Source organism: Eublepharis macularius, chromosome 3 (genome assembly GCF_028583425.1).
Source record: "Eublepharis macularius isolate TG4126 chromosome 3, MPM_Emac_v1.0, whole genome shotgun sequence".
NCBI classification, from domain to species: domain Eukaryota; kingdom Metazoa; phylum Chordata; class Lepidosauria; order Squamata; family Eublepharidae; genus Eublepharis; species Eublepharis macularius.
This window is the reverse complement of record NC_072792.1, coordinates 150,474,265-150,493,029: the sequence shown is the minus strand read 5'-3', so window position 1 is coordinate 150,493,029 and position 18,765 is coordinate 150,474,265. Positions and strand designations below refer to the sequence as shown.

The 18,765-nt window shown below is 41.7% G+C and overlaps 1 protein-coding gene across 6 annotated transcripts in view; it reads right to left on the bottom strand.

The window, feature by feature from the left end:
* Positions 1 to 18,765, bottom strand: part of DCLK1 (doublecortin like kinase 1) — a 283,608-nt gene that overhangs the window by 96,514 nt on the left and 168,329 nt on the right. For 3 of the 6 annotated variants that reach the window (XM_054973773.1, XM_054973776.1, XM_054973777.1), the window contains exon 4: positions 3,568 to 3,684. In XM_054973773.1, coding sequence (XP_054829748.1) covers positions 3,568 to 3,684 — 117 coding nt within the window. Of the gene's footprint in view, positions 1 to 58; positions 89 to 3,567; positions 3,685 to 18,765 lie in introns of all 6 variants that reach the window. The other 3 variants (XM_054973779.1, XM_054973778.1, XM_054973774.1) reach the window with 2 other exon arrangements.

The following is an 18,765-nucleotide window of genomic DNA, read 5'->3' as shown; positions in this document are numbered from 1 at the left end:
AATGCCAAGACCACGGCAATACAGCCCGGAAAACCCCCAACAACCATCGTTCTCCGGCCGTGAAAGCCTTCGACAATACAAAATACACCTCGTTACTCAAAGCTAAATAGTTGAAGAAAGCGGTCAGCTAGTATTCAAAGCTCTTACACTAACAAAAGTTGCACATACTACAGAGATAGTGATGCAGATCCAGCTGAAGTTCATTGTGACTATTTAAAGCAACTTAGATTTAAAATGAATTGTGACTGGATTGTTTTATTGATTTGAATAGAATCTAGGCCTAACTAACTTTAATTGGATCAGGGTCAAAATCTGGCAACCACACCCAGTAAAGCTATTATAGATTCTGTAGTGTTTTTAGTTTCACAGCTCAGCTAATCAACTGAAATAGCAGAGGTAAATCAGCTGAACAAACTAATAATAGCTTTACAGCTCTATTTAAAATCCAAGCTATACACTTAGATGTATTTTTAAATGTAATCATCTACCCACATTCAGAATGCAGGGAACAGCTATTGATATTTTAGCAAAAAATACATTGAAATCAGTTTAATCAAGATGGGTAGCCGTGTTAGTCTGTTTGTAGCAGTAGAAAAGAGCAAGAGTCCAGTAGCACTTATAAGACTTATAATTTGTGGTAGGGTATAGGTAAGCTCATATCCTACCGCAAATTTTGTTAGTCTTATAGGTGCTACTGGACTCTTGCTCTTTTCTATTGCAATCAGTTTAATCTATTCTATGCCATATATTTCACAATCAAATAAATTAATGGTTTATACAGTAAATTGGTATATACTTTGATACATGTTACACAACGGTTACTTTTCTGGCCTATTCATAAAGTTTGTAAAAATAAACTTAGGACTGAGCTTGGGACACTTTCCCCTTTTCATTTGATACAAAAAATTTAAAAAGAACTAGCACGGGTTTGAATGAATAAAATTCAGTCCGTTTTTCTCCTTAAAACAGAATCGCAATAATAAAAAGTTAGCAACACAGCAATAAACACAATATTATTTTATTCTAACCATATTTTTGGCAACATTTAACTCCTCACATGATACTATGAATATGTGAATGTGTGTGTCTGCTGTCAAGTTGCAACCAACTTATGGCCACCCCAGTAAGGGGCTTTCAAGGCAAGTGAGAAGCAAAAGTGGTTTGCCATTGCCATTGCCTCTGCAGAGTCTTCCTTGGTGGTAGCCCATCCAAGTACAGACCCTACTTAGCTTCAGAGATCTGACAAGATCTCGCTATTCTATGCTGCCTTCCCTCCCTGATACTATGAATAAAATCCCTGAAAAGAAGGGGAAGGGAAATTGCCTTATATTGTTGGAGAGCTATAGCAAAAAGAGGAACCTTTCCCCCAATTCTTATCTAGAAACAGAAGAGGAACAATAAAAAAGACAAAATGGTACCTCCCCTCTTCTCCTTTGAGTTCCATGACAGAGAGTTCTGGTAAGAAATATAACTTTATTGTACCCCAAGACTCCATCCAAGCAGCCCACAATTTTTCTGCAGCTGTAATCCCAGCAAATCAGATATAAAGCAATAGCACTTCTGTTCCTAAGGATACCATCAAATTACCCCTGTGATCTTCACAGAATTTTGACAAATATATATTAAGGAGGTAAAACTTCTTATATCACTATATCTGCTGAATTTCATGGGCTAATTCAGATGTACTGTGGTTTGCGCAAACCATGGCTAGTTTGGCTGTTGAAATTCAGACGGTACAACAAACTCAGAGGTATTGGCACCAAACCTGTACTTCAAATTCAGGCTTTTGCTGGTTTGATAACCACAACTTGTAGTAATCGTGGGTTGTTGGACATCTGAATCCATAAAACTGTAGTTACTTGAAGAGTGCCACCCCTCATGTCCACAGCAGAATAGGGAGAATATCTTCCATGTTAGGAAGTAAGAAAAAAGCAAGAAGCAACCAACCAAGCATTTATGCACAAATGGATTTGTTACTTATGTCTGGCAAGCTAAACAGAGGTTGTTGAACAAGCTGTTTTAAACAAACCATGAATTATCATGATGTATTAATGTCCCCTGCAAATTGGAGTGTTATTACAGGTAAGCACAGGTGGTAAGAAGTACTCACCTGTGCATGTGCACAAAGCAAAAATACTATGTTTGGGGCTAATTAAAAAAATCAGCCCTGGTGCAAATTGTCACTTCCAGGTTGTGCCAGGTATGATGTCACCACCAAGGGATTCAAGGACACATGCGCACTTTGCACACATGCCTGCCAGCATACTGTCCCTCTTTCTGAATGCCTTCCCCCCAGCAGCCAAATGAGCAGCAGTAGGGACAGCAGCTGGTGGGGGATGGGGACGGGGGAATTCACCACTAGAGATGGGCACGATCCGCATTACGATCCAAAAACCCCACGATAATGGCGATCATGCGATCGTGACTCAGCGGATCATGATCGGCCACGGCCAACGATCCAGCGATCGGGAGGGAGGCTGGATCAGGGCTGGATCGTGCTCGGATCGGGAAGCCAGACACTCAGGCACCAGTAATCTATTCCTGGGGCAACAGAGCCAGGGGAATGCCTGAGCTGTGTTTCCCCTCTGTCGCCCTGGAAACCCGAATGGAAGCCCAGCTTTCCTTGATCAGCAGGGCTTCCTTCCAACCACAGAGCAGCAAAGCAGTCACCAGTTGGGAGAAGACACCCAGGGGAGGGAGGGGGAAGGGGGTGTTCTGTAGCCATGGGAACTCCACTCTCATCCCTACAAACCCTGATAGGCAGCTCTGACGGCCAAACACAGAAGGCCAAACACAAACACAGATGCCGCCGGCATCACCCACCATTCTTTTCTCACCAGCGCGCTCCCTTTTGGCCTGGTGGGCAGGCATATGGGGGGTGCCACCGGCGAGTGTCCAGACCCCCTGCCCCCTGAGGGGAGGTGGCTCATTGCCGTCTCCCCGTGCCTGGTGGCTGACGCCAACACTCACCTTCCCACATAGCTGGGAATAGCAGCGCGCCCCGCTTTGGCCTCCACGATCCAAGGATCGGGTACGGGAGATGATCGGTTTGGATCGTTTAGTCGGGATCGTCACCGGCACCGATCCACGATCAGCTGGATCGGCAATTTTTTTTGGATCGTGCCCATCTCTATTCACCACCATAGCAGAGGACCTGTCAGCCCTGCACAGTAGCAAAACTAGCAAGAAGTGGCAATTCTGTCTGTAGCTCAATCTTTCTTTAATGCTTCTGTCACCAGCTTATGCAAAGAATGTTAAACACATTTAATTTTAAATGAAGCCTCTGGTCCTTCATAGATCTTTCATGCATACCCATATAAATACATACCCATAATGATAACCAGTTCTTAACTACTCAACAGTTTTCAACTATGCAATGTTGTAACTGGAGACTTTTAAACAACCTCAGATAACAAATAACTAAGATTGCTTAAAAACTATAGTAGCATTACAAATAGTGCATACAGAAATGCTAATCCCTCCTGCTCCACAAAACTTTCACACATTAACAAAGAGAGACTCTTTCATCAACAGTATATTTATGTAAATTTATTTAATCTGTTTTACCTGAGCTGGTGGATGCTGGAGATTTGCTGCGTCTAGACGGACCTGGGCTCTTGATAGTGCTTCTACGTGATGTCGTTGCTATTTTGGTGTAGGAAGTGGATTTCACTACCCGGCATTCTGACAAAGAAATGTTCAATTAGCAACTTAACAGAATTGTGCATTTTCATTTAACTTAAAAGAAAATTATGGGTGCGGGTGAATCTATATAATATATTTCCCATATCCTTGGGCAACATCCACTTATGAAATAAATGCAAGACCCAAGATTTCTTAACATATATACTCTTGTTGCTTAATACACAACTAAGACAGTCCCTTGTTCTTAAACCACAAAAATGGCACCAGAGGCGTTTTTAAAGCTTCAAAAATAACAAGTTAGTTTATTTACATTAGAGGGGATAGGTTAGGTGAAGTCAGGAGTTGACACTTTTTGACATAAAATTCAACAAACATTATCTAGTTCACTGAAGTAAAGATCAGAACATATAGAGACTTCAGTTTTTTTACTCTTCAGGGTTACTTAAAGCTTATGTTTTTAGGCTTTGGTTCCCTTGTTTTTCCTCCAAGCACTTGAGTGTCTTTAATATTTTCTTTCACTTCTGGGGTTAGGAAGGCTGCTACACACTTTCTAGTACCCCAAGCCCCCTCTCTTCACACACTACTAGGGTTGCCAGGTCCCCCAACTCCCCTGGCGGGAGATCAAGAGCCTGGCACATACCTTTCTGTGACCCTGTGTCCTCGTTCACACGTGCATGCTCCCAGGTTCATACGATGACATCACTTCTGGGAAGTGATGTCATCATGCAGGTCAAAGGGCAGCCAGGGATCACTCCCGTGGTCACCAGGGGGCCAAATCGAGCCCGCTGTGGGGGGTAATCCAGCCAAAATCGGGATGCTGTGGGCACAGGAGCACACCACACTGCCTGGGGGCAAGTCACGCCACCTGGGGGGATGCCCCAGAAGCATGCCCCTGCTAACCAGGTAAGTGGGGGTGGGGCGGAAGGTGGGAGAAGGGGATCCTCCACCCTGGGTGGGGGAATGGCACCCCTACACACTAGTGCTTTCCTTCAGTCATTAACTGAATCTGAAGGTCTCCACAGTTTTCAACCACATCTCTCTTCTCTCTTCAGAGCTACCTCCTGTTTGACTAAGTAGAGAAAAATCTCCTTCTATCAACTCTTCTCCTTCTATCAACTCCTTCTATCAACTCTTCACATTGGAGGTCTCTCTCTCTCTCTCTCTCTCTCTCTCTCTCTCTCTCTCTCTCTCTCTCTCTCTCTCTGTGCTAGGACAGAACAAAGACCCTCATCTCTCAATTCAGACTACCCAATCAGATGCTTTGGAGTGGCTTGCCACTCAAAGCTTTCAGATTCTGAGATGGATTAACTCTTAACAGTCCTGCAAATGTGTGTGTACACAGCCTTTCCAGGCTTCTCTAAAACATGCATACAGTCTCTCTCTCTCTCTCACCCACTCACTCACTCACACTCACACTCACACACACAGACAAAACTTCCTTTGATCCAATAATCTCTGTTTTTGAGTATGCAAGCAATTGAACAAGCAATTCTGTTTCTATAAATCGAAAAGTTTCATGGACACAATAGATGATAAAGGCCTCTGTGACTCCTGATGAGTTTTGAGGAAAGTGAGACAGGTTTGTTGCTCCTACACTATCCTCTGGTGAGCTGCAGCCCACAATGTAGCACATAGAATTTATCACAGACTGAGGAATACTGCTCTGCTAGCTCATAACAGACACCAGTAAAATCAATGGAGAGGTGAAATTGCCCTCCCACTCGAGAACAAGTCAAGATGTTCAAGTTAGAGTTTATATATGAACACATGGCTCTGTAGGCATCCATGAGTTATGCCTGCAAAATGGTTTTTGGACTAAGAACTGAAGAAATTAAGCGTGCATGAAAGCCAACAGATTGTAGTCAGTCATAATGGAAGTTTAAATCATCAGCAGGCAAGTCAGTTAGAACCCCAAAGGGACTTTCTCTCTCTCTCTTTCTCTCTCACACTTACTCACACACACACACACTCACACAAAACTGGGAGATCAATTTAAGTGAGTCTTCTAGAAGAGAGACAGTACATGGCACAACAAGGAGGGACCATACTAGCCCAAGGGTAGGCACCTCCACATACACACGCTGAATGGCAGCACACTCAAATACTTTGCTTAGAATGTCAGCTGCCTTGCTTCACTCCACAAACAGCAGGGGTGGCATTAAGCTGGAAGAGGTTCAGTTAATGGCTAGGAATCAGAAGGGCTGTCTGGAAGACAGCTGAATCATGAGGAAGATATCCCTTTCTGTAGGGCAGGGGTCTCCATGTGGTGTCAATGCATGCCATGGTGCCCACTGATACCTTTTCTGGTGCCTGCCGAGTGTTTTTCAGAAAGTTGGCAGGGCCAGGTGGGGCTTTTGACCAACACAGTTTCTGATTGGCTGTATAAATTTTTAAAATGTTGCTTCAATAGAAGTTGCCATCATAGCCCAAGGATCTTTGCCACATGAATAAGATGTGTGTACACAAAAAATATTTTAAATAATACGTTAGTTTTAAATGGTGTCATGTTAAACTGAGTTTCTCCCTGAAATGTTGAAGAATTACTATAAGAGCTATGCATGGCCTCAGGCTCTGACATTTTATGGTTGGATCCATCTCTTACAGCAGCCATTTTGTAGCTGGCTCTAACTCCTGTGGCAGCCATTTCTGGTTGTACCCACCACACCCTTGCAGAATTTTGAGCCTGTAGGCTCAAAAATGTTGGGGATCACTACTGTAGGACATCAAGATGTGAAGTGTGGTAATTTCAGAGTGAAAGTGTGTGTGTAAACTTTCCTGCTTACTCTCCTTGTGCCCCCTAAGACCCTGCTTACAAAACATCTTTTATAGCCAGATATTACACAAGGATTATTTTTATTCATTTACAAAGAAGAGTGTGAACTGAAAACAAAATCACTGATGTTTCACACTGACATTTCTAAAGCAGTCTTACTTTAGTCCTTTACTGTCATGCAAAAAAGGGGGGAGTATATGCATATAAAATTTGTCTGGCCAGGTACAACCCCAGCCCCCCTCCCCCTGATATTTGCCAGATTCATCAAAAATGTTACTTTTTCCTAAATCAAATTGGTTGCCTGTCCTTGTACTTCCTGGAGGGGGGGAGCAACTTGTATTCATATCCTAAAAGCCTCTACCTTTTTGAACTATCTGTCCCAAGTGACGTAAATTATTCAGTATTCCCCTTGAGCATGACCTCTCTTCGGAGCAAACCATCAAATTCCTCAATTCCTGCTATTGATTTAAATGGTGTGTCCATTTTGTACCATTTAAATTTGAGGTCTTCATAAACTGCTCATAACACCTACTCTCTATAGTACATAATGGTCATGATCAGATCAAGATGTAACTGTAAACGAGCAATTGCTACTTGAAATTTCATGCACAGAACTGCAACGATATTTCATTGTACATAACTGTATTTAAGTTCTCTTTGCTTCTGGAAAAATGGAAACTACTTTCTGTATTACAAAGCCTGAAAACTCTGCAAGGTCAGGACATCCAGTTTTGTACTGACTGTAGATAATAAATTGACAGCTGAAATCATGGTGTGGCTCTCTGCCTCAGCCACCTCTTGGATACTGAACTTAAACAGTACCCTTTCTGTTCCTGCTGGATGTGCTCTTGACATCAAGCATGTGGTAGCTTGATCTCATAGGCTACAAAATCCCTCTACTTTGCCAAGTCTTTCATTAAATGAAATTATCTATTAATTTATGAGCAGATGCAGTACAACTCAAGCATGAGTTCAATGTATTTCAAACAAGGGTAAAGGGATGTGTTGTAAAGAGTGAGAAGCGAAAGGGCACATTTTTGTTTGTGTGGTAATCCTGCAAATACATTCATAGATTCTGGAAATCACCCCCAAATTAATGGGGCATAATATTCTACTTAACCTGTGTTTGATACTTTTATGCAGTAGATAGAAAAAAAAGTTCTACAGTTATGAAGATTTATGTAATTAGGAACAGCTATGAGTGGGAAAATATTCAAGTGCCAGCAACCATACACTGGATTATATGATAGCTATACAAAACCCAATGGCAAGATTCTGGTAACGAAGGAAGTATTTGGGAAGTTCAACTCCCTTTCAAAGGTTTGCAGAAAGACATAAACAACTACAAAGACCGAATAAACAGAAGGCTATCACCTTCTACATACAACATTATGCACATAAAGGAGAAGTGGGCACATGTGTGGCTCTCACCAACTGCCTACCATTGCTGGCTTGTCAGTATGGATTATACGTGCACTATTGTAGATGTTTAAAAGGGCAGCATTCTTGATCATAGTTATTATTATTATTATTAATTTAATTTATAGTCCGCTCTCCCCACAAGTGGGGTCAGAGTGGATTTACATCAGACTTTTAAAAAACAATTTAAAACATTGGTAGCAACCATAAAATACAGTGTTTAAACATAAAACAAGGCAGCTCATTTTGCACCCTACATAGAAACATGGGTCCACAGGGCAGGGCGGTTAAAATTCAGCCAGTATAGAATTGACACATATTCCCCCATCCCCTCCACTGGAAGGGACTGGTTGGGTGGCTCGTCTGCCTCAACCCCCGTAAACCTTCCAGAACATCTCCATCTTACAGGCCCGGTGAAATGATAGCAGATCTTAAGGAGTCCTTTCTGCACAGACTCTGCTCACAAGGCACTAATTGTGTTGTAGATGAGAGGGAAAGGCCAGCCATCTTGGGCCCTCTCCTCCAGTATGCAGGTTGATTTCAATGCATGCAATTATATGTGTAAGGATGTGGTCTGAATATATTTGGCAACACTCTGTAGCTACTAGCTACCCATTTAGACATGTGGGGAGGGGGATGTTTCGTTTCCTTAATTATAATGCAAATTAAATGTCAAAAATCAAATACAGTATCTTACGAAGCCATAAAAGAGATTGTATAGTTCAGTTAATATCCTAAAATCCTAAAAATATCTACATACCTGCTTGTGTGCTTTCCTCACGAATCCTAGTGTGATGGTATGTAGTTCTCTTCCACTGTCTATTTTATCCTAATTGCTACCTAAGAGGTACATGGAATTCATTGCCAGAAGCACTGCCAGGAGACATGGCCACAAGCATAGATAGCTTTAAAAGGGGACAGGACAAATTGATGGAGCCTAGCTCTGTCACTGGCACTATCCATGGTGACGAAAGGGGACCTAGACAGTCAGACACAGTGAACCTGACTTGCAGTGCGAGCCGGCAACATCGGGGGAAGGCCCTTTGGTTGGCCTTCCAGAATAAATGGTTGGCCACTTTGTTAGACAGGATGCAGGAATAGATGGGCCACTGGTCTAATCCAGCAGAGCTCTTGTACAGAATCCCTCCTTCCTTGGTTTGCCTTGAATATGATTTAATTTTTAACGCTTTGAAGTTTTCCTATCAAATACTAAAAAAAGCCCTACCCGTTTTAGAAGCTTTTTACAAGTATTATGGGAAGAGACAGGATGATTGTAGAAGGCTATTTCTTATACATGTCCCCTATCTTACTTTCCTTGTTAAGCATCCTTACGCCTTGCGTCTTCCTATATTCAATGGGGCTTATTCCCAGTGGTAACTTGTGTCTTACATACATTTAATGAATAGTACATGGCAGTGTTCTAGCTAGGGCTCTTGGCTGGTGGGGGGGTCCTTATTGATTCTGCTTGCTCTTTTTTTTCTGTGAATATACACTAACTTTTTTGATTGCTCACATTGGTCACTATGAATGCTCTGAATGCATGTTCCCTGCAGGCACCAAAGAGACACCTTCTGGAGCCAGATGGTGTCCACCCAAGAGTGCTCAAAGAACTTTCTAGAGAACTTGCAGAGCCTCTGTCCATCATCTTCAAGGCCTCCTGGAGGACTGGGGATGTGCCACAAGATTGGAGAAGTGCGAATGTTATCCCAATCTTTAAGAAAGTGAAGAAGGATGACTCAGGAAGCTACAGGCTGGTCAGTCTGACTTCTGTTGCTGGGAAGATATTAGAGCAGATTTTAAAGGGATCGATCTGTAAGCATCTGAAGGACCACTTAGTGATCTGGGCAAGTCAACATGGGTTTGTCCCGAACAGATCTTGTCAGACCAACCTGGTTTCCTTCTTTGATCGAGTGATGAGCTTACTGGATCATGGGAACTCTGTCGATGTGATTTACCTGGATTTCAGTAAAGCTTTTGATAAGGTTCCCCATGACATTCTAATGGGTAAACTGGAAGACTGCAGACTGGACTATAGGACAGTTCGGTGGATAGGGAACTGGTTAGAGGACTGCACCCAAAGAGTGGTGGTCAATGGTGTTTCATCAGATGGAGGGAGGTCTCCTGTGGGGTGCCACAGGGCTCGGTTTTGGGCCCAGTACTTTTCAATATTTTTACCAATGATCTGGATGAAGGGGTAAACAGGCTATTCATTACATTTGCTGATGATACCAAATTGGGAGGAGTGGCAAACATCCAAGAAGATAGAGTTAAAATTCAACAAGACCTGAATACTCTGGAGAAGTGGGCAGTTGGGAACAGGATGCAATTCAACATAGATAAGTGCACAGTATTACATATGGGGCAAAAAAATGTGAAGCACAAATACAGGACGGTGGGGGGGGTTCACTTCTGGGCAGTAGTGTACGCAAAAGAGATCTTGGAGTAAGAGTGGACTGTAAACTAAATATGAGCAGTCAGTGTGATGTGGTGGCAAAAAAGGCAAACTCAGTCTTGGGTTGTATCAAAAGAGCCATTGCATTGAAATCACAGGAGGTCACAGTCCCTCTCTATACTGCCTTGGTCAGGCTGCTCCTGGAGTACTGTGTGCAGTTCTGGAGGCCTCAATACAAAAAGGATGTGGACAAAATTGAGAGGGTGCAGAATTTAGCGATGAGAATGATCAGGGGTCTGGAGACCGAGTCCTGCGAGGAAAGGCTGAAGGCCTTGGGAATGTTTAGTTTGGAGAAAAGAAGATTGAGGGGGGGTTCATGATTGCTCTCTTTAAATATTTGAAAGGCTGTCATTTGGAGGGGGGCAAGGAGCTGTTCCAGTTGGCAGCAGAGGATAGGACTCGAAGCAACAGGCTTAAATTACATGCAGAAAGATACCAGCTGGATATTAGGAAAAACTTTTTCACGGTCAGAGTAGTTCAAAGGTGGAATCAGCTGCCTAGGGAGGTGGTGAGCTCCCCTTCACTGGCAGTTTTCAAGAAGAGGCTGGATGAATATTTGTCAGAGATACTTTAGGCTCATCCTGCATTGGGCAGGGGGTTGGACTAGAAAGTTTGTGTGGCCCCTTCCAACTCTGTGATTCTGTGAGGTAGGGGAAAGCCAGGACTCATTCTTTGTTTTAAAGAGGAGTGTCCAAGGGTTCCATTTGCAAAAAATATGTACCTATTAGTTCTAAACATCTTCTCTCGTCTTTTTCTAAGCAAGACAGTGATACAGTAAGAGAGTAAAAGCCTGCAAAACAGGCTGAGAGAAAGTAGGAATAGGGCCCAAAAGAATGGATCACAAATACCTTATTGTAATGTGCACTGTAAATAAATAAAATCTATTCTTTAATAATCCTGTCCCTTTTCCTTTAACATTCCTTACCTAGTCTTCTATTCATTGTAACAGCTAGCCAATGATATTTGGTTTTGATCTGGGTCATATGGGGGAGGGGGGATGAAATCTTTGTTTGGGGGTCCATGGTGGCTCTTGGCAGCCTTGACTTCAGAACAGTTCAGAATTAGAGTCTGAAGTTTTGCAAAGTTAGAAAAGGAACTAGAGAAAAACTTTCACAGCACATGAAAAGCAATATAAATATTAAAGATTTTTAAAAATTAAAATGTAAATAAGAAAAACATACAACAGAAAATGATTTGCAGAAATAACAGGAAATAATAAAGAAATTAAACAGGCTTTTCTGTAGACCAAACTGCATGATATTAAATAAAATCGGAAAGCAGCAAGACACAATGTTCAGACTACCAGTCTTGAAGTGCTTACCTTGTAAGGATCATGAGTTCGAGCAAGTGAAATCACTGAAGAATATTACTAGCATTATATTGGAAAAAGATGAAAAATATAGCAAAGCCAACAGAGAATAAATTCCAGGATTATAATATGGCGTTAGTCCTAGCATAAAAATATTGAAAATTAATGATGGCAGAAAGGAGTGTTTTTCTGCATTTTTTGGCAATGCTTTAAATGTAGTTATTTAGAAAATGCCAAAAACCATTCTAAACTTTTCCTTCACACTGCTTCCATCTAAAATCTTTCATTGCTCTCTAATACACTACATCATATGAAGTAAGCAAAATGCTAGGATTAAGTCCAGAGACCTTGCAGAATTGGGTTTTTCCTTCTCCAGAAGTGTTGTCTGAATTACCAATGGAATAAAAAAACCTTATTTGTAAACCAGATCAGAACTTGTCACGGAGTGCTTGCTCAGCTAAAACCTAATCCATAACCATCTTCTGCTTTTTTTTTAAAGTTATTTATGTTGCAGGGATTAATTTTTGGAATCTTCCCAAGGTTATTAAAAAACGATTTCTGGAAGAAGACCTCCCCTTGGTTTTTAAAACATCTGTACTATAAAGATAAGCCACACAGAGGATCAAAGATTTCTCTGGTTGCTGGAAAGTCATTTTATTAAAAGCATTAGGATGCCATCTCAGTTGCTGTTGAGATGGCATCAACAATAGGGCAATAATTTTGCAGCATCTGCAGACTCTGAAGGCCAATCAAAAATAATTACTCAGGCAACACACTTTGTAGTTTTAATTGTGAAGAACAATTGGTTTAAAAAGGATGTTTCTTCATACCAGTAAAAAAGCATGCCTCCAATTAAAATAAAATTTTCTTAGCACCATATGAGTCTTCTAGAGCCATGACCAATAGAAAGAAGGGCAGCAAAGAGTATTTGTAAAATCTATGTGTACATATGGGGGATTCCACATGATCAATTTTGATCGGACTTTCTGAGCAGTCATGCCGTGGTGGAGTCCTACGAATCCACTTCTCCCCGATTCCACATTAGGCTTTTGTTTCGCACATTTCATTGGCTCAAAGTCCATCATGCAGAATTTTTGACAGGATAAAAATCGATTCCTCATCGCTTTTTCCGGGGGAAGTGTCGAATGATGCACATCTTCATTCCCCCCCCCCCAAAAAAAACATTGCTACACATAAACGTTGCATCAAACCAACACATTAGGAAAAAATTTCTCACAAAAAAACATTGCTACACATAAACTACACATTGCTACACATCAAATAAACATATTGGATAAGCCAGAGCACTTCCCGCCGATATTGTGGAAGAGTATTGGCTATTGACATTTGGAGGGAAAATTGTTACCAATGACCCTGCATCTATCTTTCTCGCTTTCTTCGTGAGCAGTGTGGTTTAGTGATAGGTGTTGTGTTGAGGACGGTCTCTTTCTCCCTCCATGAAAAAACGCCTAGACAACTAGTTGAACGCTGAAGTCCCTCCATCACACTTTCACTCTACCTCAGAAGCTGTCAGCGAGGAACAAGTAACAAATTTGGCGTGTTGTGAAATGGACCCGTTATTGGTCAGCTGTTGTCACGTGACACAGGATATGTTTCTGCATAGATTTGTAGAACCGTTGCAACGTTTTTTTACATTTTTTTAAAAAAAAAAAGAGGGGAAGGGAAAGGGTAGTGGGTGTAGCTTAGAAAACATGATTGGCCAATCAAATTAAGTTGATTCGAAGGGCGAGAGAAAAGGGCAAGGGTGAGGAGAACATCGGATAAAGAATTCCGCATGATTAAAATCCCTAATCTGCTGCGCATGGACAAATAAGTCGGGGGAAAGCAGGATGGAAAAAAAATGGACAAAACGTGCAGTGACTTCGAATCTGCTGCTAGGATTGCCTTCCCACGTGTGGAAACACAAGAAAAAATCGAGGTCATTTAGAAGCTGAAGCAGGGAAAACCATTTGTGCGGAATCACCTAGTCTCGGTATTATTACATATATTCCCCAAGTGGTTGCAGGCGATTACAGTTAAGAAATTATTTCCTTTAACTGGAACATAACATCAGTTTAAATTATCAAATCTGAAAGCATGCTCAAGCAACCATCTGCAAGAGCTGGTAAATGCACCCTTGAAAATATCAGAGGGCCTGTAGTGCAATCAAAAATTGAAATAGCAAGTTTCCTATTCTAACTAGAAGATTAAAATAGAAGCTTACAACAAAGGGAGATCTGATCATGAAGATTGTCATATCAGGACTAGAGATGGGTACGAACTACAAAAAAACCAAACCATGAGATTTGTGGATTTTCATGGACCAGGAACCACGAACTGGCACGAACTGGGGCAAGTTTACGAACCAGTTTGTGGTTTGTGGGGTTTAAATGCCCCTTTCCGGCCACTTAGCAGCAGCAGAGAAAGGAGCCTTTGACAGTTTAAAGGGCCCTACTGCTTGCAAGACGCAGGTCCCTTTAAACTATCAGCTGGCAGGCGGCAAGGGGGGATCCTTGCTGCCTGCCAGCTGATAGTTTAAAGGGACCTGTCGCTTGCAAGCCGCAGGAAAAGTTTCCCCAGGAAATGGCCATTTAAACTGCCCCTTTACGACCCAAACAAACCAGTAGACCAGTTCGTGGAAGTTCATGAAAACAAGCTTCCATGAACCACTGGTTCGCGAACCATGAACCGTCATGGTTCATGAGGCTTTTTGGGATGTAATTCAGTTTGTGCCCATCTCTAATCAGGATGAGGGGCTGCACACCTTTGCAATAAAGTTGCTATCTCTTGAAAATGAAAAATGTCCGACCCTGAGTAAGGCCTCCAGTGACAGAGCCTTCTTGGTCAAGGAGGGAAATTCAGAGCTGGTCTAGGATACAGTTCACAACAATTAAGAGGCAAGTTTAGAGATAGAATTCAGAAGGTTTTGTAAAGTCTAGCCCCTTGTTCTTCTGCCAACAGTTTTAATCAATGTTCAATAACCAAGAGGGAAAGAGAGCGTTATAGTAATCTCCTGTTGAAGCAAGCAAGGTAGTGAAAGTTGCACAGCTGTGCAGATACCCTACTGGTGAACAGCCAATAGTGTGTGGGGTGTCCCAGTGACAGTGACTGCTAAGTAACCACTGGTGGTGTATATGCACAGCATTTTAGGAGCTTGCCCCTGCTTTGGGTATTTTGAATTAGTGTCCATTCAGGACTCTGCTTGCTCTTTGTATCTGCTAATCAGCAGCTATGACCATTTTGTAACTTTGTTCTCCTCTACCACCTCCAGGGCCATGAGAAGGAAAGAGAAATGAACACCAAAAATGATTTGGGTTCATGTGTAGAATACTAACATTTTAAAAGCTTATACTACATTCAAGTGCCATTCCTATACAGCATTCATTATTTCACAGTAATGTGGACCATTGTTTGCTATGCAGAACACAACTGTGCACACACATGATTCCCCTGGGAAAAGAAACATTCCAACCACATAGAAAGTAGCAGGGTATTATTTAAGGGCAGCTCTCCTCACATATTGCTCTGCTAAAGCACCTGCATCTTAGCAATGTACCATGAAGATTCACTTACTGGGAAGTACATGAAGTGTATTAATGTTAGAGTTGTTGCAGCATTTTTAATCTGAAAGAACCTTCTGTTCAGTTGCCTACTTAATAGCTTTATGCCTCAGCTTTCAGGGGGGGAAAGACAAAATGTGCTTTCTGCCAGATTTTCTCACGTAGCAGCAAAGTCAGCTGGGCCAGTCAAGCAAACCCTATTCCAGAGGGAACTGGATAGGAGAACTGGACAATGTTGTGGGCCAGACTTGTCTACTGCTCATTCAGATTTAGCAAACACAACATCAGTGGACTGGTAAAGTGTTAGAAAAACACTAAAGGCTCTTAGTTGCATTTATGGGGCTCAACAGGTTGTAATTTAGGAAGTATCACAAATTATAATACTGATGAGAATGAAGGAGAAAGCTTTTCGAATCAGAGAAATCTTTCTGTAATACATACTACAGTGCAGCTACAGAGCAAAACTTGAAAAAAGACAATGTTCCCTTTGAAGTTGGCCATCTTCCACAAAATAAGAATGAGTCATAACCATCAGCAAAGTATGTTATCCTTGGCAGAGTGATTCATAAATTTACTAGCTACACAAGATGTCTTTTTTTGTGAATTAAATAGATATTTTTTGCAGCAGGGGGTTGATGCTTGACCAAGGCAACTTTCCACCTATACACTGAATCTACCCGTTGGTTCAAATTAAAATACTGCACACATATTTGACATGATCTGTTAGTTTCAGAGTGAAATTGAACAACTGTTCTGTGCTGGAAAGATCAATATTACATTATCTTAATGAAATGATTTGTGGACACAATTCCCAGAGACTTGGAAGTTGCTTATCTCCACAAGCTCCGTAGAATTCTATCCTGCTCCCTCTTATTCAGTGCATATACAAGGTGAATTCATACAAAGGTAAATTCCCATTATCAGTTCATCCACAACAGCATCTGTGTGGTAATGGAAAGTGCCGCCAAGATGAGGCTGATTTATGGAGACCCCTGCAGGAGTTTTCAAGGCAATAGACTAACAGAGGTGGTTTGTCATTGTCTGCCTCTACATAGTGACTATGGCCTTCCTTGGTTGATTCCCATCCAATTACTAACTGAGGCCAACCCTTGTTAGCTTCCAAGATCTGATGAGACTGGGTTAGTTCAGGCTATCTAGGTCAGGACAGGCAAATTCCCAGTACCTCTTCGTCCACCACACCATCTGTATCAGTGTATATTCCGCTACATGAGATTACTGAATCTATTGAACATGTTTTATTACATTGCCCCTTTTACCAAGAAATCCGCAACAAGCTTATCTTCCCTATAATTACAAGGTACCCTGGTCGTTCGGAATTAGTGTGTACTAGAATGTTATTCATGGATGAAAACTTCGTGGTTACAGCATGCATTGCGAATTTTTTTGCGGCAGCCTATAAAATTCACCAGTATAAAAATAACTGGTGAAATGTTGATATGGTATTTTTTAGTCTCATGTATTATAATAATTTTTACTCTTGAGCTCCTGAATTTTATGACTGCTGTTATGTTTTATGCTGGTATAGGACTGTTTTAATAAAGATTAGGATCATAGAATCATACGGTTGGAAGAGACCTCTAGCATCATCTACACAATGCAGGAAATTCACAACTACCCCCCTCCCAACTGCCCCAATGACTCTTGCTCCATGTCCAGAAGACAGCAAAACACCTCCAAGATCCCTAGCCAAATTGGCCTGTGGAAAATTGTTACCTGACCCCCAGGTAGCGATTGGCATTAGCCTGAGCATGTAAGAAGGGCCATGAGAACTAAGCACTGATATAACCCCTTCCTCTCATGATCTGCCCAGGTTCACAGAATCAGTATTGCTGTCAGATGGCCATCTAGCCTCTGCTTAAAAACCTCCAAAGAAGGAGAGCCCACCACCACCTGAGGAAGCCTGTTCCATTGAGGAACCACTCTGTCAGGAAGTTCTTCTTAATGTTTAGCCAAAAGCTCTTTTGATTTAATTTCAACCCATTGGTTCTGGTCCGACCTTCTGGGGTAGCAAAAAAACTACTCTGCGCCATCCTCTATATGACAGCTCTTCAAGTACTTGAATATGGTTATTATATAATCTCTCAGTCGTCTTCTCTCCAGGCGAAACATTCTGAGCTCCTTCAACCTTTCCTCACAGAAACTGGTCTCCAGACCCCTCACCATCTTCATTGCCCTCCTCTGGACACGTCCCAGCTTGCTTATATTCTTCTGAAATTGTGGTGCCCAAAACTGCACACAATACTCTAGGTGAGGTCTAACCAGAACAGAGTAGAGTGATACCATCACTTCTCATGATCTGGACACTATGCTTCTGTTGATACAGCCCCAAACAGTATTTGCCTTTTTAGCTACCATATCACACTGCTGACTCATGTTCAGTGTATGGTCTACTAAGACCCCTAGATCCTTTTCGCACATACTACTGCCAAGACATCCTATAATTATGCATTTTATTTTTCCTTCCTAAATGCAGAACTTTGCATTTATCTCTGTTGAAACTTATTTTATTTGTTTTAGCCCAGTTTTCCAGCCAGTCAAGATCATCCTATATCCTTACTCTGTCTTAGATCATATTTGCTACCCCTCCCAATTTAGTATCATCTGAAAATTTAATAAGCATTCCCTCTATTCCTTCATCCAAATCATTTATAAAAAAGTTGAATAGAATGGGTCCCTGGACTGATCCCTGAGGAACTCCACTTGTCACTCTTCTCCAAGAGACTGAGGAACCATTAACTAGCACTCTTACAGATCCACCTAATAGTAATAGGATCCAAATCACATTTTACCATCTTGCAGACAAGGATATTATGTGAAACCATATCCAGCAAGGTAGAAACTGATTAATACATGAGGTTACCACATGTTTTTCCCCCCATACTGCTCATCAAACATTGTTAATCAAAGCTTTACCAATGAGTGCACATGCAGCAAACTATTTACATGATGGTTATACAGAGTCGACCTGAGTTCGATCCTGGCAGAAGCTGGGTTCAGGTAGCCGGCTCAAGGTTGACTCTGTGTAGAAAAGACTGCATGTGAACGAGACACATCTTCAAATAACTCATATTGTGTAATGTATCCAATGCTTGGCTATGAACAGAGAACCAGATAGCTGTCATGTCTGAGCCCCATCCATGCCAATGCTGATGCTGTTGTCATTAGCTAATGCTAAGGCTAATGTAGACCTGTTGTTCTGAACAAATGCTTCATGCTGCAATTTGATATCATATTGCCAATGCCATAACTGTTTCTTTCACAGGCTTATTGCAGGTGCTTATCTAAAGGGCTGTGGAAACTTCCAGTGCTCATAACCTTGTATACTACTCACTCCCGTGCATTGCTATGTCTTGCTTTATCAGTGACACAACTTGATAGTACAGCTATGTGAGACTTTCTCAGGGCAAATTCGCACCAAAAGACTTATTTGCTGTTGGGAGGGGGTTGGAGCAAATGTGTGTGTTAAGAGGAAAGGTTTTCCCACGTGTTACTATTCCTGTTAATCTTGCTGTTACTGCTTAGATGCTTACCTTGCTTCTGATCCAGAGGACCTTGCTTCTGAGTAATTCTATGGACATATCTATGA